General features: G+C 37.5%; 2 protein-coding genes across 4 annotated transcripts in view; one reads left to right on the plus strand and one right to left on the minus strand.

Moving 5' to 3' along the window:
- The window catches only part of sardh (sarcosine dehydrogenase), a 29,132-nt gene extending 25,991 nt beyond the window's left edge, over window positions 1–3,141 (plus strand). For all 3 annotated transcript variants that reach the window (XM_055153871.1, XM_055153872.1, XM_055153870.1), the window contains one exon: window positions 477–3,141. In XM_055153871.1, coding sequence (XP_055009846.1) covers window positions 477–605 — 129 coding nt within the window. In that variant the 3' untranslated portion in view covers window positions 606–3,141. The remainder of the gene's footprint in view (window positions 1–476) is intronic.
- Window positions 3,142–3,418: 277 nt separating this feature from the next.
- dbh (dopamine beta-hydroxylase (dopamine beta-monooxygenase)) lies at window positions 3,419–21,239 on the minus strand. Its single transcript, XM_020940221.2, has 12 exons — window positions 20,877–21,239; window positions 18,017–18,163; window positions 16,628–16,885; window positions 15,313–15,489; window positions 10,691–10,793; window positions 9,716–9,882; window positions 9,494–9,637; window positions 7,370–7,408; window positions 6,892–6,951; window positions 5,244–5,371; window positions 4,497–4,656; window positions 3,419–3,568 (listed from the first exon to the last, which is right to left on the minus strand). The coding sequence occupies exons 1-12, from the start codon at window positions 21,237–21,239 to the stop codon at window positions 3,470–3,472; spliced, it is 1,845 nt and encodes a 614-aa protein (XP_020795880.1). The 3' UTR covers window positions 3,419–3,469.
- Between the last annotated feature and the right edge of the window lie 589 nt (window positions 21,240–21,828).

Consider the following 21,828-nt stretch of genomic DNA (forward strand, 5'->3'; position numbering starts at 1 on the left):
AATTAGAAGTTGTTTTGTGAAGAGAACTCATTAGTGCTAGTGTGCAATAATCCACACTGCAATAATGCACATTAAGTAAAACAATACAAAATCTCAAATGTTTCGTTTGAGATATTGTATTGTAAAAACATTGATCACACTGAGCTTTGTTTAGCAGAGTTGAAGAGACTGGCAGAACGGTGCAGGGGCTGAAGGCAGGAACATAGTCGGAGGAAATTAGCTCCTTCTGTTTCTGGAGCTGACATTGAGTCATGAGCCAAAGAATAGCTGTCAGCCTTTTATAACTCCCACTTCACTCTAATGTTCCCTGCTGTCAAATATGAACTCTGCCAAATTGTCTGTTCTGAAGGGTTAGGTCATTTGGGGAAAAGGTTATGGACAAAATGTCCATGTATGATGATGCACTTTTAGTCATATCACCTGGCCATATAGCTGGTCATCATGATATGCTCTACTATGTATCTTGTTTATTTCAGGTGAATGCTGATTTCATAAAGAGTGGAGAGTTCACTCTGGAGAGGATGGGAGTGACGTACAAGGCCAAGGCCCACATCAAGACTCCGTTTGACCCCGAGAATAAACGCGTCAAGGGTATTTATGATTGAACAAGGACCACACTTGAGTCAAATTTAAAAAAAAAGATTCCTCTTACATGAATTAACTGGATTTACAAGTGTGCACACTCAGCAAATTGATCCCTTTGTTGTCATAGTAACTCATTTGAGAGCATGGTTTGTAAGTGATGTTGGCCCACTGTAGCTTATCTGTTACATTGACCACTGATGTTCATTTTAACACATACAATAACGTGTCAAGTCTACATTATTCGGATTGAAGGGCTTTCACATCTGTTATTACCATTTTTACATATTAACACATTTTAAGTTATTAACACAATGAATATTCTTACAATGTGTAGACTCAAGTTCAAGACTCGGAGCCAAAACAGAACTGTACAACAGAAACATTAAAATACAAATCAAATGTTCTGAAAATGTACATACACTTTTCAGTACATTTGATTTTAGAACTCAAACAATGAGGCTTCCTTACCAACTACTTAATTTCAGATTATGTTGCTCACCTCAAGCTATTTAGACTGGAGCTCAGTGTCTGCTGTATCTAAATAAGTTATGTGGGCGGCTGATGTTGTTAAAGAAATGCATTATAGACTGTGCATGTTGCCTTAAATCCCCCTTTCTGCTGTTCACATCAGTGTGGCCAAGCATTTTAAATAAGTCATCTGAAAATAAGACTGTCAATTCTGGTTTTATCATTCTCACAAACATGCATGACTCATTTCATTTGGATGAGTGAGAAACACATAGTAAACTGTGCATAATCCAGGAAATGACCATTAAATTATTAAAAATCTTGAATAACAAGATTTTTAATAGTTTCACCTGGCAGCCTTGTGACTATAAATTAACTAAAGAATAATGACACTAAAATATCTCAGATAAACTCTAAATGTTAAAATTTAATGCATTAAGATCTGTTTCTTTTTAAGTATTTATCTTTACTGAAATATGTTTATTTGCTGTTATTTCAAGTGAAAGCTATGCAAATGCTTTCAAATATAATATTCGCAGTCTACATAGGACTGTATTAGTTTGAAGGAAATGCAAAATCAAAGTGTCTTTTATTCTAAAAACCTTTATAGTGCATAATAGATATAACCTCTGTAGTTCCACTATGTCTGTGAAAATGGAGTAAAGTTGTGTCCTGAGCTTGCAGGCATTTGGAAGTCCTATTACAGTGGCTGATTTATACTGATAAAACTAAAAACAGACTTCTACTATCTGTGCTATCTAGATCTCAAACACACAGAGTTTAGAGAGCAAAATACCCTGAGGCTCTGAACAGGAGCCCAGGACAAAACGCTGTGAGGAGGAATTGCATACAAAGACAAGAGTTATCAGAAAACCACTGCTCTGTGTGCCCCTGCCAACGTGCTGCAGTGATGGTCTCCTGATGACAGCACTTATGCACATGTCATACTCTTTTACTCTACTACTCCCTATTCATTTTGAGTCAGTGGAACCACATCTAGTAAACCTTACCATTCTAAAGTTCCATGAGTTTACTGTGAAGTAAGGACAGTGCAGGCACTTAACACATTTACCTCAACATTGTAAAGAGCACACAACCAGCAGCCATTTATGCTATAGATTGTCAATACTAAATAATACAACTGGAATTAACTTTTTTCTATCAAATCTAAAGATATATGTAAAGATCTCTCAGTATCCCATGCGTTCTTATATCCAGATTAGCCAGTCAATGCTCTTCTACTTTAGCCAGCATATCTGAAACCATCTTGCTTTGTTATTCTTATTTTAATTTACCTTCAACATAATTATGTTTACATGATTGTTTACAACCTAGGAGGAAATTAATATTACGAAGTGCTTAATATATTTGACACCTAATCTTAATTACGTTTAGTGGAAGACCGTTTATGCCCAATACAAACTGCTGCGGACCACTTGCCAAAAAAGTGTCTGTCGATGGGAGCCATTTGTATTCTGCCACTTCTACCCTCCATGACGTTAGCTGCTGCTGCGTGTTCAGCACAAAATGTTTACTAATTTGAAATGATTCATGGATTTTCCCCTAAACCGTAAATCATACAAATTGTAGTTCTCCTGAGTAGCTTTAGTTGAAAAAGATGGATATCAGAAGCACACACGCACACATAGGTAAAATACTAACACCACTGGCCTTACACAACATAGGGTTTTCTGTTTTTTCAAGGAGTGAAGTCTTAAATCCATAAATGATAAAACTTATTAAAAAATGTGTAGGGTTGCATATCTTCAGGGTGTGTATGTATTCTCATTTTGTCCCCATTTTAATTTGTTTACTAAGACATTACGATACAGTACAAGTGTTGTTTATGAGTAATTTGTCTGGAATAATGTGCTGTAAGTCTTAAAGAAGTGTGACTGATGTGAACCGTAATCCATATGCTGGTGCTGGGGAATACCATGTGGGGTGAGAACATTTGTAATTTTTAATGTTAATTTTTCTTTGATGGAAAGCAGAAAACAATCAGCCAAAAAGTAACCGTACATTTATTTATTTTGCCAACCCAATGTTCCTTTTTATTAATAAATTTAATCCGCAAGCTTTCTAAAATGATTTCTTTTTTTCGTACGCAACTACAGAGTGAAGAAAAGCATCTATAAAGCACTAGTATGGAATATTAAATTTACTACAAGTTTTTTGTTATTATGTAGTCACGGTATTTTAATGGATAATGATTTCTTGGTAATACTTTTTTGTGCCATTACTATTTTAGTTTCAGCATTTATGAAAGATAGTTTGCCGTTTGTATATGACAGTTTCATATATATGTAGAATCTACTGTCTAGTAAAGCAAAAGCACATTCTTGTAGTCCTAAATACAGTCTCCTTCAGGTCATGACTTCTGGTGGAGATTTCCCATCATCCCCGGGTGCTTTTCTCAGGGTGCAGGGGTTGGCTGAGCTGGACCCTCACAGGGGTAGTGAGGCTTTTGAAGGACAGATGTTACAACCGGTAAAGGCTGCCTCTCCCAGTCTCCCTGGAATACATGCATAAACAGACTAAATAACTGGAGCTAAAATGGCAAGTTTTTTTTCTGAAGTTATTAGCATCAGAATTAACTTGATAGCTTTGACATTTTATTTGAGAGGTCTTGGAACCGCTCTCAAAGTTTTCACATTGAATATCACTATAGATACAATATTTGGCTTCCTAAGTGCTACCAGGGCTAGTCTAATTTGGACTAAGTTATGCTGAGTACCACCAGTATTGTCTGGTATTTTGATATGTCTCATTGAAAAGCAAATATCTAATTAATTTAATCTAACTAAAGGAACTAATTTAAAATATTTTTTGTTAAACTTCAAGCAGAAGCTAGATTTTTCGCAAATGTCTCATCTTTTATGGCCTGTATTCAGTACTCCATTATGCATATAGTTACATTGAGTTTTTACATAATCCAAGACAATGCTGCCAAAATATTTCCATGTTGGCTCTGATCTCGTTGCATAAATCAGGCTCTCATTTACTTAAGTTGAATTTGCACAGTTTAAATTGTGATTATGAATAATTGTGTGAATTGCAGCTGTGAGTACTGCTAATGGTCATGTCAAAGTGAGTGTCTAATATGCAGTTGATATAAGTTGAGACATTTGACTTGTATTTGACATATTGGAATGTCACAGCAAACAAAATAAACAGCTCGAGAGATGTATTTGTTCATAAAGGTCATAACCTGTAGCTTCTTTTACATGAAGCATAGGTTTGGCATGTGATCTGTGTTCTTTTGAAGACACTGGTTTACACTAGTCAGAAACATGTTAAGTCTATTGTCAAGGTAAATACTCTACTGACTGCTCCATCTTAAACAAAGAATAAAAGAAACTTCTTAAAAGCCTTTTATTGTCACTGCATGAGATCTGAGTTTTCAGCCATTTTATCAGCCAATGCATGCTTTAAAAACTCACTGGAAAGAGCTGCGCAGAGGACTGGTTGCAGTGCATTGAGATGGGTGCTGTGTTGTACAAGGAGTCCAGCACCTCTCCACTGAATGCATCCCACTTCAACTGCTCATATTGTTCTGTCACACCACCATTCCCGCACATGCAATGGTCATCACCATGGAACCTGCGGGCAGAGATGGGAGCCAGGTTTGACAGTTCAACAATGTAAAAATGAAATGTGAATGTAAAAATGCCCACAAACACAAAAATGTCCAATAGATGAAATTAGCAATGGTGCCTGTGAAAAAGGATACATTTCAAAGAAGGAAACAAATATTAGGCACCTAATTGAAAAAATTAAAAAAGTATTTTATCTCAGGGGTTGAACACAGTAATGGTCCTGTTTGGTCCTTTTCTAGTCCAGGTTTATGTCAAGTTTATTCTCATTTTTTAAGTGGAGTGTGCCGTTATCACCACATTAACATTGGCTCAGAGAGAAAAAATATACCTGCTTAGCTTTTTACTTTTGTCTAGCCAATTAAGTACTTTTTTGTGTGTATGAGTACAACCATTTGAAGAACACTTTATGTCCTTGAGAGCTTATGAGCTTAGGTTTCTAGGAAATGCAGTGCTGAATGCATACAACTGAATAAGCTTAGTCACTGTTTGCAAGCAACAGACTTGTGAGTTAAATGAGCGTGAAGGGCAAAATGGGCATATGCTTGGCCTAGAGAAACATTTGTGAATAATTGTTCTGATAGAGGGAACCACCTGTTGATGAAACTGAAGTACTTTTGCAGATACCCGGGGTCCACATGGGTTTTACACAGTTCCAGCTGAGTTCGAGGATAGTAGTGGATGTAGTCAACGCACATCTCCTCCATGATACCAAATCCTCCCTAAAGAAGCAAATATATACAGCAAGATATAACTAGAATGATGCCTCAATGCAGTTAAAGGTGCACTAGCAAAGTTTTTGGTTGAAGGCCCATCACCACCTTGTTTTGATGGATACATCATTGCGTGCTGTCACTGCTTCAAATGTTCCACAATATGACATTATGACAATATGATCTACCTTACATTTACTCAATTACAGGCAGCTTTATTGCTCAAATATGCATAGAAAAACATGACTGTGAGCGGGCTTGCCTCTCCACAGATCTGACCAGTAATTTGGCCTGGATTGGTCTACATGATAATAGAAAGGTTTAATGCCATACTGTGAAACATTTCAGACAAAACAATAACATCTCCGTGGAGAAAAGCAGGTGGCAAACCTTCCACCAGAAAAGATACACAATGCACCTTTAAATTGCATGGTCCAAACCCAATTTCACTGTAGGCTTTAACTTAAAATAATGCATATTATTAAAAACAAAATAAGACAGAACTGGCTAACACAACAGAACACGGCCAGAGGACATTTATTGCTAAGGCCATCACATGTCTAATATTGTAATTGCATGTTTATTGCACAAGCATGTCAGAAATTGACAGTGGTGCAAGGTAGAACATGCATATCAGCATTTCTTGATCAGTCTACTCACTGTACTATAAGCAAAGTCAAAATAAAGTTGCTTATAAAACAGAATACTAGAACAACTGGCTAGTTATGTTAATGGACTTCAAAGCATTCTCGAGTAATATGCAAGTGTAGTTGAATTTAACTCTTCTGTATTTGTATTTGTATTCCAATTTGTAACTTGTGGGAGTAAAAAGTCTGCTAGACACTTTCAGCAATCAATTTTTGATGTTATAACAACTACCTCACAAAATGAAATGCTTAGTAAACTGTTCAGGACATATGTTGGTTCTCAGACTACCTTTAGCACTTTTCAAATAATGTAATTACTTAAAGTTAGGGAGTTAACTTTTTCACTGTTTCATTTGGATAAAATTCAAGAGACAAAATGTTGAGTCTTTAGTAGTGCACAGGTTTGAATGATTCTAAATATTAATACACACAATATCACACAAGAACAGCTGTATTAGTGAGTTTTAAAGGTTGCACTGTATAACTTTTCTTGTGGAGGGTCCATCAGCTGCGTTTCTCCATGTAGATGTTATTGTTTTGTCTGGAATGATTCACAACATGGTATTAAACCTTTTGATCGTCATGGTTACAAATCAGATCTGTGGAGGGTCAACCCTGCTCACACTCAGAATGTGTTTCTAGGTGTTTTGAGCTACAAAACCACCTGTAATTGAATAAATGTAAGGTAGAGCTGTTTAATGTCATAATGTGGAACAATCTAGGCAGAGCAATGATATTTCCATAGAAACAAGTGGGTGAGGGACTCCTCATCAGAAAATTTACACAATGCACCTTTAAATATTTTCCTCAGAAATTGGGTTGTTGAAGAAATATTATAATTGTCTGTTTCATGTAAAATAAATATGTATATATGAGACTCACCACTGTAGGCTTGGTCCTATCTTCTGTGTTATAAGTGCACTTAGTAATGAGGACGTCTCCCTATTGATAAAACCAGACAACAGATGAAAAAAGAACAGATGTGAAGGTTTCTTTGAGTCAATAGAAATTAACATTTTTGTGCAGTTAAAATACAGTTTCTACAATTCAAGATCAAACCATAATGGGGCTACACTAAAGGTACAAAAGGATCACAGCTGTTAGTGGCACTATTTTGGACATGTTTTCAGAGATGAATGAACCTTTTCAGATTGCCATTGCTCGTCTTAATAGGGCACATCTGCGCTTTCTCCCGGGACTGCCCTATCACACTATTGAGTTTACAGCCTGTCCCTATTTCCACTCAATTTAAGCACTCAGACCAAGTGCTCTGGAGCTGTTAGCTGTTTCTCCTCCCAAAGTCTAAAAAACACAGTTACTTTAATTTTGTTAAACAGACAAATCTAAAGTTGTTACTTACTGGTAAAACATGTACTATCTTCCTCAAACTGCGGATCATCTGGTAAACAGATAGCACATTGGTACATATTAGGGTAGCAAATGTTAAAGATGCACTACTTACTTGCCCTCATGGGGATTTTGTTCCTTTGTCTGAAAAAATACACAGTATGGCACTGAACTATCTATCGCCTTATAGACAAGCAGGTAGTGCCACCAGACCAAGTTACAGGTCAGATCTGTAGAAAGGCGACCCCGCTTACTGTAAGTAAGAACATGCATTTTGCACCCTCAGTTCCATAGTGCATCTTTAAGTCCACTTTACATCCTATTTTCTTGTTAGAGAAATTATATTTCTGTGCTGTACTGAGCAAATAAATGAAACCCATCTTAGAAATAGTGAAAGAAGATTGTCATATTGGGGATGTATAATGAGGATGCAAAACTACAGGATCCCCCTATAAGCCTGGAGAAGGTCATGACAAATAGAAGACGTAAAGGAAGGCCCAAAGAACAATGAGACGGGATACACAGGCCTGGGGGATGATTATGGAACAGCTGGAGACTAGTGCCAAGGACTGGGTCCACTGGAGAGTACACTCTCTGCCTTATGTGCCAACAGAGGCCCAAGAACATAGTAAAGTAGTAAGTAACTGAACTGGTAGTGAGAGCCTTCAGTACAGCATAGAAATGGAATTACTTAAACACAACTCACATGCATGTAACTAAATGAAAATGGCAACCTCTGTGCTGGCATCTTAAACATTACCATTCTATTGAACACATGGCACATGGCCAAACAACTTCCTGTCTGACTTTACTGTCAAATATATATAAAAAATAAAAAATAAATCCCCGGAGGAGCTGGAGGACGTGTCTGGGGTGAAGGAAGTCTGGGAGTCCCTGCTTAGGCTGCTCCCCCCGCGACCCGGCCCCGGATAAGCGGACGAAAATGGATGGATGGATGGAAAATAAATCAAACTCCTAAAAATACAATTAAAAAAGCAAATTTCAATCCATGATGGCTTCATTTTGCCATGTTTTATTCCTGATACTGATACTATTATTTGCAGTTTATTTCACCAAACAAAACAGCCTTTTCCCAGAGGCGCTTCCATAATTATTGACTGGCCCTAATAGGATTGGGGGATGGTGCTGATAACATCTTTATACGCCCGATGAGACTGCGAGCTACACACCACCCAGGTACGCTTACATTAGAGAGCCATCAATAGTGGCACAGATTGTATCAGCCAGCAGGACAGATGTCTCTCTCAGTTGTGTAAGTGTGCGCGTGTGTGTATGTGTGTGTATATGTGTATGGGGGTGTGTGTGCATGCATGTGTGTGCGTGTTTGTGAGCATGTAGTTCAGCCTCTAGTGATTGTGCATAAATAAAACATAGCAGATGTTTGATGCGGCCCCTAAACAACATTACGACACTTGTCAGTTTTGATCCGGGGTCGACAGGGAGATTTGTTGTGGTGCTGCTGATGGTACAACTGCTGCATGTGGCTCCTGACAGTACTAGTATGTGCAGTGTTGACATCATGCAAAACAGCTTAGTGCGGTGGTGTATTACTTATGTCTATGATTAAGTTTGTAAGTGACTTTGAGGCAGTATTGTTGCAAGGTGAAGGATGAAGTGTTCTGCTAGGCAATTTGGTGGTGTTTGTGGTTTTAATTAGCAATTACCATTAACAGTTTGTTTAAAAAAAACTGATTTTGAATGCTGATCAAGTATAATTATGTAGTCTTCTAATTGTTTGAATTAGGGAGGTTTTATTTTCAAAGCTTTTTGTATTTCAGTTTTCTCAGTGAGCTGGATAACTAGCTGAAGTGGTGCCAACTTGGATTCCAGTGTACCTATAGTTTGTTTTAACATGCATATATGGTCTTGTTATCCTACTAATATTATCCAAAATTAACAAAAATACTAACTTATTTAATCTTTACCTCACATTCCCTGCTCATGGGTTTTAGTTTCCTGTTACATGTATTTTTTCCCCCTTCAGTGGATATAATATTTAGTGTAAAATGAATTGTTAATCTCTATGGCAACGATTTAAAAATTTCATCAATCTGAAACCCAGCTATAGGGGAAGGTGGAAAATCCGGGTATGTAGTATAGAGCTTCCAATAGTCACCTGATAATGTGCACTGAAGTGAGGATCCTGTGAGAGCACCTCCACCTCCCTGCCTCCTCGAATCACCGCAGTCCTGACTGCACGCCCCGCTAAGTGCGTGTGCAACTGAGAGGCAAACACGAAGATCCCTTGTTGAGGTAAAGCCTGGACACAAAAAAGACATAACCACACTGCTGAATATTTAAACATCTCAGCTCATAGACATTGTAATGGAGAACTCACTGTCTGGGTGCATTTGGAGGTGCAGTAGCCGCTCAGGTCAAAGGCTTGCTGTCTGGGGGGAACAGCCATGATGGGGGTGTAGACCAGCCCCAGCTCCATGATCCCTGCGTCGTATCTCCTCAGACTGGGAGTGAAGTGCAGTCTGATTCCTGAATTGTCTTTGCGACCTGTCCAAGTCCAATCATAATGTTCTTTTTTTACTGGTTTTATGTTAATGGAAGACAGTAGCTCAGGCGGCAGATCGTTTGCCCACTGACCCAAACGTTTGTGGTTCAATCGAAGCTCCTACTAATGCAAACTGTTGTGTCCTTGAGCAAGACACCTAATCAATCCTTCCTCCAGAGTATGTGTACACTAGCATATCAGTATGTGTATATAGTTGGGCATTTATGGCACTATGGGGACTAAAAGCTGTATACACATACTCACATAATACAGTAAGTTAGGCAAGTAGGAACTACAATCCATAAATGTGTGAATGGGTGAATGTAAAGTGCCTTCGGTGCCAGTGATGGTTGAAAAGCACCATAGAAATAGAGATCTCTGAGTATTGAACACATGGGCTTTAATAGACATAAAATATTTAGCACTGGACAGCAACATTTTATTATTTTACTAATTGTTTTTTATTGATTGCACACTCTAGACAATATTATTATAGTATAGTTGAGGCTTGTGCAGTAGCCTACTAGAATACTGGAACCATAAAGCACAGAAATATTGCTCATTTAAATCCATATATTTGAGTTACTATTCCTTCATGTAAACGGCTGGTAAAAAGAAACTCTTTGTTTGGGTCAATTCAGGATAAGCCAACTTTGTAAAATGGTGATGAAAAACTATTGAACTACTAACTACTAAAATAATCTTGTGAAGTTTGACACTCGAGGCATCTCAATGGGAGTTAAAAACCCTGCTGTGTGTTCGGAGGGCAGTTAACTTGAAGCATGGCTGCTTGTGTGTGATTGTATGTACCAGAGATGATGAGAGGATTGTGGTAGTGGACTTCAAGGCGGAGAAACATGGAACCCTCAGGTCCACCAATGGGCAAACCTGCGTCTGGGGGGTAGTAGAAAGCCTGTGGAGACACATAATTGGTGTCATCTGATTTTATATTCTTTATGTCTTGGTTTTGTTGTATGTTGTATTTTTGAAATGCTTTTGAAGAATCAAAGCTATCCCTGCAGTTAGCCTTTATCTTCTTGTGAGCTTCTTTTTCAGAACTTTAGAACTAAAAGTGAGATTAAACACATAAACTCTGCTTATAACCACATTTCAAAGTGTAAACTGAGCAGTGCCTGGGGCACTAAAGGGAAGAGTGATAGAGGAGTGGAGGGTCTGGAGGTAGAAGGAACAGTGTGATTCGTCTAACAGGTATCCACACTGCACACTCCACCCCTGCAGCCAGGTATTTGTAACCAAAAGTACAGTGTGATGTCACAGAACACTGTGGCCATGACCACTGGAGGCAGCTCACATGATTTTGAATGGTTAAATACACTTTTTTTGCTATTATACTGTTGCAATTGCATTATCTGTGCGTTTTTTTGTGTGGCAGTTTTAGTGCAAACTAGGTAAATTTGCAGCTTTCTGGTCAAAAATGCCTAACTCTTAAGTGTACGCTGCTGTCAGTGACGTCTGTCATTTCCAGTAGTTGATGACATCACAAAAGACTGCCCTGATTACAGCCAGGTATTTACACACATTACAAATATCTGGCAGCAGGGGCGGAGATTGAAATGTGGACACCCATTAGACCAATAGACTATTCACGCTTACATCACAAACCAGGAAGATGACCCTCACTCTTCTTTAGCAGGCACAGACATTGCCCAGTTTAGCTGCTCTATCTGAAGTGTGGTTGTGGGCGGAGTTTGGGTGTTTAGTCTCATTTTAAGAAGCTAAGGAGGAAGAAAGTAAATAGTGCCAACGTAAAAGAACCTGTGTTCCCTTTATAACATGCTTCAAGCCATTTTAAGGTATAACAAATCTTCTTCATTATTGTCGATGCAAGCCCATAACCCAATTGAAGCCGTGTACTCAGCACAGGAGACTGGTAGCCTTGTGCTTCATGGCTGCACTCTGGAGTTTTGGACGATTGGATTCTAAAAATAAAGGAAAGTCTACTAGCAAACTCTCTACCACCCACAGAGCCGAGAACTGTGAAACTGAAAAAAGATTATTACAGCAAACAGCAACTTGTACATGGCTCTCACATAGAGACAACAACATCAATGTTGTTGTATAAGCCTTAAAATGTATTTTTAAGTCTTCAGGCATCCAGGGGCTGGCTTGGAACATATCTATTGATTGGGCCCATACCGAGGAGAAAGATTTTTTCTTTACAGTTGTTTTTCACATTGATGGTCCCCTATATCCAATGCTAGAACTGTTTGTATTGACACATATATATGTTTTGACTCCACAGTACACGATCTATATTGGTTATCTTACCTGGCTGTGAAATAGTTTGCCATAATTGGATTTTCTACACCTCCTATTGATTTGGGGAGATTCTTTTAGTGTTGCAGGTTGTTCGTCATAGTATTAAGTTTGAATTCGTTGTCCATCGACTAGGGCTGAACAATGAATCGCTGTTGAATTGAAATTACAATTTGAGGTGATGCAATTTTTCAGATGTAAAGCCCTCTGCAATGATGAAAATATTCTGCCTTTTCATATAACAATGTTGTTTATCTCTCTACAAACATATTTAAAATTCAGTTGTATTGGTTTATCAGTTCATATTTCAGTCTTCTCTCAAATGTGCACTCTGAACAGAATCCTACGTTTTTAAACATGTATCACAAATCTAAAGCAATGTATGTAGCAATACAATGTAACAGGGATATTTTTATTCATTTTCCCCCAAATCATGCACCCCTACCATCTATCTACATCTTGGTATAGCATTATATATTGTCATGACAACAGCAGAGCTTTAAAAGTGAACAATCACAACTGTTGCCCATGTGTGCTCAATCTAAATCTTCACACCTTTCCCCTTACATACTGACTGTGTTATGCATTATTGATATTCTTTTCTTCTTTTTGCATCTTCTCCCTGGCCTTGTTCGTACATTTTGATACAGTGCCATGCTCTAAAAAACAACATTATTAAGAGGTGATGAGAGAGGACTGAATATTTCCCACCTAATCTTGTCTTTGCTGCTCATGGTGCACAGAAGGCTCCCTGCTTGTTTTTTTGTTTGCTTGGCATATAATCCTGTGTGAGGAGTCTATCTGTGATACAGCAGGGAGCGCAGTGAAGAAATATGGTGACAGAAGCATTGTCCCTCATTCCTATAGCACACTGCATGGTATGGGGCACAGAGAGTGTTTGTGCCCCAAACTAGCCTATGGGCACTATTAAGGGTGTAGAGTAGGCTAGTCCCATTTTTTATGCTTGTTTATTTTCTATGATGGTCACTGCAACCTGGAGACTTTGGTTGGACAAATACAAAACATCCGTCTCATTAAAAGTGCACCATGTAACTGTTCTCACATTGTGGCATTATATATTTTGCATTTGTTCATTGTTTATAGCTCAATAATATCTAAAAAAATAAATAAATAAAAAAGTGTGGGTGTGTATGAGTGGGTTTTTTTGTGACTCCATGGAGATAGGATAAGTTAAAGGAACAGTTAGAAATTTTGGATAGGGCCTCATTTCCTAGTGAGCCAGAGCACTGCAGAAGTGTGAAGACACTTTTTGAAATATTCCATCCAGTCCTTGTATTTGGAGAGGTTGCTGGTGCTAGGCTAGCACATGACAATGGCCACTGTTAGCCTCTTACCCACTCCACAGTGCACCTGAAGCGAATCTATTATTACACCAGACTGTTGATGTAAATGTCCGTGCCGATAGAATAATTTTAGAAGTAAAACCAACCTTGCATTTGAAGGATTTATGTCTGAGCAGCAGCAGTGAGTTGTACTTCCTGATAGAAAGCTTGGCAGCAGTGGACTGATATCACCTGGCACCTATCTTACTGGCTTTGTAATAGTTTGTTTACCTGCAGCTACCATAGCGACACATAGAGCACAGGAAGAAGCCTGTTCCAGTTATGGCCGGATTCATGCAATACAATGGTTAGTTTTACTTCTAAAATTATTCTATCCACACAGACATTTACATCGCCAGTCTGGCGTAATAATAGTTTTGCTTTGGGTGCTTTGTGAAGAGGGTAAGAGGGTGTTTTTAGTGGCAGGCTAACAGTGGCCATTGACTTGCGCTAGCCTAGCACCAGCGACCTCTGCAAATACAAGGACTGGATGGATTAGTTCAAAAAGTGTTTCCACACATCTACAGCACTCCTGCTCACTAGGAAATGAGGCCCTATGTCCAAAATTCCAAACTGTCCCTTTAATGCAATATCTGAAACATCCAAATGTCTCCATGGAGACAAGTAGGTGGTGGACCATATGCAAGAAAAAGTTACATAATTCATAATGTCTTTAATTTATTGTCTATCTAATCTACCTAAACTTTTTCTGTCTGACTTTTCTGTCTGTTGGACTATTTACCATATTATATTTAGTATACATAACTAATTTACTGGTAATTGTCAAACTTTGGAGCTTTTATTGCAGTTTCATGTCTTCAAGTTGTAGAAAATGTATAAATCAATCATTCAACAGATCTCAGGGCCATACTGGTAAGCACTATGCTATCATGCCCTCCTACACACCAACTGAGTTCTATACTTTAATTCTTGTCATGCTTATAAGTGTATGTGGGGCTTTTATATAACTTTTTATGTATTGGCTGAAGTGCATCCCACATTCAAAGTCTGAGCTCTTAATAGACCTGTTGTGTGGGCTGGACTTTTACAAGGTTTTCGCTGAGCTGCTGCTTATTATTGGAGTAGGAGTTTTGTTGATGTCTTTTAATAGCCCTAATACAGGGACTGAACTAAAAGCCTCTTTCAATTAGACACATGAATGTCCGTTATCTAATTTATGAGCTGTAAATGCAAGTATTATGTGAGAAATCCTTTACCTTTAATAACACTACAGTCTGGATGGCATTTTATGAATATTTACATGACATATACAACTACATCTAATCTTTTATTTTAATAGCATATAATATCTCGTGAATAGGATGGGAAAAGCAATGTTTTCACAAATGAAGGACTATACTGTCTTGGCATAATATCAACTTGATTTTCAAATGATAATGATTTTTCCTTTTATTATGTCATAAGAAAACTTCTGACAACTTGCATGTTAAAGAGGACTTTGAAAGTGAACTATGTAACTTTTCAAGTGGTGGGTAAATCATCCGCTTATCTCCATGAAAACTGCTTTGTCAGGAATGTTCCGCAGTATGACATTAAACCTATCTATTTAGTATTGTTTGTTTGTAATATTGTTTCATTACAGATCTTTATATTGCTCACAAAAACATGCATTCTTACTGTGAGTGGGGTCACCTCTCTAGATCTGATCTGTAACTTAGAAGGTCCTTTGAGCTTTTTAAACATAATTTTCTTTTGCCCCCTGTGACTGAGTGTTTTCAAGAAGTTTTGATAGAGCCAGGGGGAGTGTCCATATTTAGCTGTGTAGTCTGTGATTGGATGAGTGGGTGGTACCTCTGCTCCCATGGCCCACGCAGCCAGCACATGTCGGCAGGAGTTGAGTTTTCTGGGCTTCATCTTGTCATCGCAGGAGCCGCTGTAGTCAGGGACCTCGCGTACCTCTGGAGCACATTCAAACACCTCAATGTGATGAACTATGGCTTCGTTTCCCGGGGTGATCACAGACTCGTACTGACAAAAACAAGACAGCAGGAAATCAAAATAATCAATTAGATGTTTTATGAAGATTTTTATTCCAGCAGGTGTAACTGTGTTTTTTTTGTAGAATTGCTTGGTGTAGAATGTGTGCATGCTTTGAAATACTGTATGATACAAAATATACAGGTAAATATAGAGAGAGTGAAAATGCTCAGTCAGTATGATTAAGGGAAATTATGAGAATATAGGCTGAGATGGAAATCCCTAGAATTATAAATAATTTTACATATGATATGAAGAAGTAGCAGTACTAAAAAATACACTACAGTACTACAATTTCAGACAAGTATGCTAAAAAAATACATAACTAAAATGATGTCTCTAACAATATAATTATTAAAGAGGGAGAATTTTACTTTTATGGATTGTTAACTGCTAAAACATAACATATTTAGATCACCATGTTATCTTTTATTGTTTAGAAAATTGTAAATTAGCCAAAAACAACATATTCACATTTTCAGTGAAATTGTTTACACTGTGTTAAAAATCTCTCTCCCTTTGCATTGCTATTGGCATCACAATCGGCATGCGTTCTGCACCAGGTTTGTAAAGCTGTAGTGTATTCTTTTGTATCATGCTTTTGTGTATATATATATATATATATATATATATATATATATATATATATATATATATATATATATATATATATATATATATATATATATATATATATATATAATGAGAGAGAGAGAGAGAGAGAGAACTGGTGTGTGGGAGCATGGATAATATAGGCTTGTGGGCGGAGCATTGGACAAATCTTACAGCTAACCGGAGGTTCTGATAAGGCTTGGGAGAGATCACTAAATTACTCAGACATGCATGGGTGATATATAAAAATATTTCAGACATGTTTTTGATAAGGGGACAATGTGATCACATAGTTAAAAGCTTTTGAATAATACCTCCTCTTTAATCACACTGTGTTTCCTACTCCTAATATAGGTTATTACCTACATAATGCATGGGTTTCAGAATGGAGAAGGCAAACTGTTGCCATATCAATTAACAATTTAAAACATTTTACCTGTAACAGGATGCTGAATTGCACAAATCAAAGTGATGTGGGTGTTTATGTTGAGTATTTATTTCATGTAGTATGTTTTACCATCACAATGTGGTTCTTGGGCATGTTTTCAGGCAGCTTCTGTATAAAACACCAGTAGGTGGTCTCCTGACTGGGGATGATGACATTGGGGGACCGTACATCCAGGGTGCTGACATCAGGAGGCAGGGTGGGGGGTGGGATGTCTGGGCGCAGCACCACCACCCTCTGCAGTCCAGTCTCTATCTGGGACAGGTTCAACATCTCCAGAGACATCAGTGGTTTGTCCAGGAACCCATAGATAAAGTGCACTGTCCCATCCTGATTAAATAACATGGAAATTATTATAATCATATGTTTTTGAGATAGCCAGGACAAGTTTTCAGTTTGTTGCCATAGTGATACATTGTGCTTTTTTGTCCACTGAAAGGATGCTCCCATAGAAACCATAATCACAATAATGAATGGCTGGGTAGAAATTGTGCTGAACACTCCAATATTGTAAGTACTTTAGATTCACCCATAAAACCATGAAAATGTGATCAGTTCCAGTGCCATTTGTTCCAGCACTGCAATAAAAACAGAAAACTGCACACCCCAGGGACATACACATGATATTAAATACATTATACTTACACAATTTCATTACCAATTTAACATATGGGCTGAATTTTATTTTATTTTTTTAAATCAAAAGATCTTGTAGTTATTGTCCGTTTCATTTGAAAACTATTCCTTAACTTATTTATTTCAAGCAAATCACTGAACACAAGAGGAAAAGTAAATATGCTGTTAATACCTTATACAAAACCAGGACTTAAATCATAATTCATTAGTGATTGCCAGTTCCCCCTAAACAGCCTTATCAGTTCTCACTTAGCCTTAATCTCCTCACACAGATACAGAACAGGCTCTTTGTCATTTGTCAGCTAGAACAAATAATAGCTAATCTCTCGAAATTATTAAAATCCTCAGTAAATAATTATGAAGAATAGCTGTAGATTTAAATGTAATCCAACTTTAGGCTTAGAGGACTTAAACTAAAGCATTATTAACAGAAGAAAAGACAAAACAACTAAACATAAAATATAGGAAGAGCAAAACGGTAAAAGTCTCATCTCGAACTGAGTTAACCAAACATAAAACTGTGTTTGAAGAAAGGGTTTAAATACAGGAAATGAACATTGATAAAGCAGCTGTTCTACATTTGACAGACAGATTGTAATGTCCTTTTCACTTCATGTTTGTTTTTCAGGAATCAAGCCTGTTAGACTTTTTTAAAACTTCCATAACAGGTGACTTCTGAAAACATAAACCAAGTCAAAATAAGTTTTTTTTTTTGGCATGCATTGTACATATGCCATGCAGTTAAAAGATGCTTTCCTCCCTTTCAGCACAGAGCAACTTCATTCAATATATTTGGCATGCAACAGTATGAGTTACTTCTCCCACCTCTATAAGGTAGTCTCTGGGGTCACACGTGGCAAAGGATCGCTTGAAAAGGAGGTAGAACCCATCTGCCCTCTGCTCAGCTCTGATCAGGTCATAATCCTGATGAGGGTCCAGGGAGACACGGCCAGTACTGTCACTCCACGCATCCTGGACACACAGGTGACACCACCAGGACCAAGTTACAGCTCAGATCTCTGGAATGCATTCTATTTGAGGTATTTTTAAGCAATTAAACACCTCCAACTTTATAAATGCTCAATCAGTATGTTATTTGCCATACAGTGCAATATTACTGGCAAAAGCAACAGCATCTCCATGGAGATAAGGCGCTAGTGGAAACAAAGGTCATGCACCTTTAACACTGGTGTTAGATTGTAATTATGAGCTACTATGCCAAAGAATTTTTTTTATCAAAATTAAGTTCATAGTCAAATTTTTTATGAACAATTGAGAGGCACTATATAATGACACAGAATAAGATCAATATGTTCAAATAAATGTGTAATGTAAACTCAGACAACAAGAGTTCCCCAAGGATCTGTACCGGGACCCAGATTATTCATAATGTACATTAACAATATTGGTAAGGTCTTAAAAAATGTACTTTTATTGCTATGGACAACTTTAAAGAAATGGTTTGATATGAATAAACTGTCCATTAATTTGAATAAAACCAACTACATTATTTTTGGAAATAAAAAAATAAACAGCCGCATAAAAATTGGTAGTACAGAGATCGAGAGGGCATACAAAATTCTTGGAAATAAATATAGATGATAAATTAAACTGGAAATTGCACATAAATATACTGAAGACAAAGATTTCTAAAACATTGCTACATTATGTAAAATTAAAAACTTTGTAAATCAAAATGTGCTCAAACTACTGTATTATATAACGCTCTCATCCTTCCATACCTTAACTATTGTGTGGAAATATGGGGGAATAATTATAAAACAAATTCCAATTCCATTTTCTTATTGCGAAAGAATGCTATTATAATTGTCAATAATGCAGATTACTATGCCCCAACAAATGCTCTTTTTTTATTAAATTAAATACATTAAAATTACATGATCTCGTTGAGCTCAATACTGCTATTGTGATGTTTAAGGCACATAATGTTATGTTCCTTCAGAGTATCCAAGAGATGTTCAAGCCCAGAGAGAGTGAGTACAATCTGAGAGGATCTGGCCTCTTTCAGAAAGCATATGCAAGGACTAGCCATAAGTTGATGCGTATAAGTGTATAAAATAAAATGTATAAAGACCAGAATTATAGCAAAATATGGAGAAATACAATAAATCATATTTTACGCCATGGAATTTACAGATTAACTATAACCCTCAATTATACGAAGTGTCTGTGTATGTGTATTTATATAACAATAGCGATGAATACTAACGTGTACATGGGTCAGTATGTGTGCGTGTGCATGTGTGTGTGTGTGTATGAACATCGATGTGTATTGATTTGTGTGTCTATATTGTGTATGTGTGTATACCAAAAGAATTAAGTAGTTATTCTTTCCTGCACTCATAAAAGATGAGTTTTGTTCTGTTTTCTGTAAATAGTTCTGCTGTCTTGTATCCTGTTCTATATGTTAATAGGGTTTGGCAAAATAAGTGTTAAAACTTCAGCCTAAACCCATTCGGTCTGTAGAATAACTGCATAATGCATAATTTTTGTGTTAAATCACTGTAATATGATCAATGTTTATCTTAATTGACCAAAGAAAAACTAAACTAAATTATACTAAAATATGATGTTATTTTTTATGTATGAGTTGGACCTCCTTCAGAGCTTTATTATATTGGTAGTAAGGACCTAGTAATAAGAGCAAATGTATTATACATTTGTGGCATGACGTGTTTGGGGCAGTTTTAACATGCTAATATCCTCTAATGAATCCCTGATGAACCTGAGCTGCTAGGGTGGTGTAAATATGCTCTCATTAGCAGCAGTTGATAGAATAATCCCTTGTGACTAAGCCATCATAAACAAGCTGCCTGCCACTTAGAGCAAAACACAGCAATCATACGCATCAGGGATTACGAACACACCCCAGCACTGATTTCTCTTTCAGGTTTATCAATTCTGTCCTGAAATTAGGAACAATAAGAAATACATAATAACAACCAATAAATAAACAAATAAATACTAAAAATTCTAAATATCTAGAGGGTTTACAAACAGTAGTAGTTATACCATAATTTATTCAAGAAATTAGATGTTGCAACTAAAATATTTGGGTTTCAAGCATGAAGATTCCTATCAGATTTGAATGATTTGGCAATAATGGAATTCAAATCTGATGTATTTTGAATAGGGAACTTCCTCATAAAATCCTTAAAAAATGAAAAAAATAATTTGTCTGAAATGCATGAATATATGCACTAACAATCTGATAAAATTCCACTTCTGTACTTCATGTTAAAGGGTCCATATTAGGTTACTTTCTGATCAATATTGCAATATTGTTTCCTCATCACAGCCACACCAAGAGTTTTTTTTTTTTTGGTTTATTTGTTTCATTCACACATGTTTAAAACACAACTCCTCCATATTTAGGCAGAATTTTCCTCTCTGTTCCTCCTTGTGATGTTATGTGGGAATACAGAAAGTACTCCACTTGGTTTTACACTACAACTTTGCGGGAATCATTTGGATAATTTCAGACCTGGGATTGCCAATTTCTACTGAACAAAAGGTAAAAGGTAGCTGTTAACTTGAAAAAATACCACTTCGTGACATCACGGGGTGTACGAGAGCCTTTTATTTACTATTTTGTCAGTATTAAACAATTCCTAGCCAGATTTGTGTTCAAAAATACAAGCTAGTTGATTCCATATGCACTTACCCCAAAGTAGCTTCCCGTTCCACTCTCCCAGAGCACCACCAGATCCGCGTTGGTCAGCTCGCCTCTGTCGGACATGCCCAGTACAACCCCATGCCGCACCTTGGCCACCCTGAGCTGCATATACACCTCCTGGTTGGCATAGCTGATATTCCATGCCAGCTGCAGCTCTCCCTTGGGATCCAGGAGCACTCTGAAGGGCATGGGCAGAGGAGGGAGGACGTGGTCAGACTGGAGACTGGAGATATCTACTGCAGAAGTGGGTGCCTGGTAAGAAGCCACAAGGATGATCATGAGAGTGGCCAAAGCTGTGAAGTACATGACGGCGATATCTTGGAGTCGAAAGTCCCTGCTGAAAATTCTCATTGTTGCTTGAGTTTGGGAGTCGCCTTTATGTGCAAAGCTCGGCCTATAGGAGTTATATAAGTAGTCTGTTTTTCTGAGGAATTAGTTCTAAATCCACAGACAAATATTTGTCTCCATCAGTTTCTTCTACTCTGTACACCAACCGTCTACGCAGTATCCAACTTGTCCAATCTTTTAAAAGACTCCTCCCTGTCCGTTTATATCCAGCTCTAATACTATTACATTTGTTGAGGAAAATTGGATTGTATTCTTTAAGCCCTAGGGCCAGTCATGATTCTGCACATCTGCCATGCCTTAATTGATCCAAGTCTGACCATGTACATTATCAGGGACATCAGTTTCCACCATCTTAACAATGCAGTCTGCTTCCTGAGTGTTTTTGTGTAAGAGTAAGTTTCATATATTGTCATCTGACTTTTGGAAGAGCTACATTTCGTCCAGTCAACAGGTGGAAATGCACTTAATGCATTGGGTCTGTTTTACACCAGTGCCCCAGGCTGAGAAAGACCTAATCAAGGTGTCAATTATGGCCCTCAAAAGGAAGACAGACACCACTGAGTTGCAAAGGTTAGAAAAGGGTATTGTGCAT

This window comes from Boleophthalmus pectinirostris, unplaced genomic scaffold (assembly GCF_026225935.1).
Source record: "Boleophthalmus pectinirostris isolate CB_2022bp ecotype Guang Dong unplaced genomic scaffold, ASM2622593v1 HiC_scaffold_18, whole genome shotgun sequence".
NCBI classification, from domain to species: domain Eukaryota; kingdom Metazoa; phylum Chordata; class Actinopteri; order Gobiiformes; family Gobiidae; genus Boleophthalmus; species Boleophthalmus pectinirostris.

Coding starts and splice junctions, on each gene's coding strand:
- dbh (XM_020940221.2), bottom strand. CDS start 21,239: ATGAGAATTTTCAGCAGGGACTTTCGACTCCAAGATATCGCCGTCATG. Junction 16,886..18,016: donor CCAGAGACTACCTTATAGAG/GTGGGAGAAGTA, acceptor TTATTTAATCAG/GATGGGACAGTGCACTTTAT. Junction 6,952..7,369: donor AGATAGTACATGTTTTACCA/GTAAGTAACAAC, acceptor TTTTATCAATAG/GGAGACGTCCTCATTACTAA.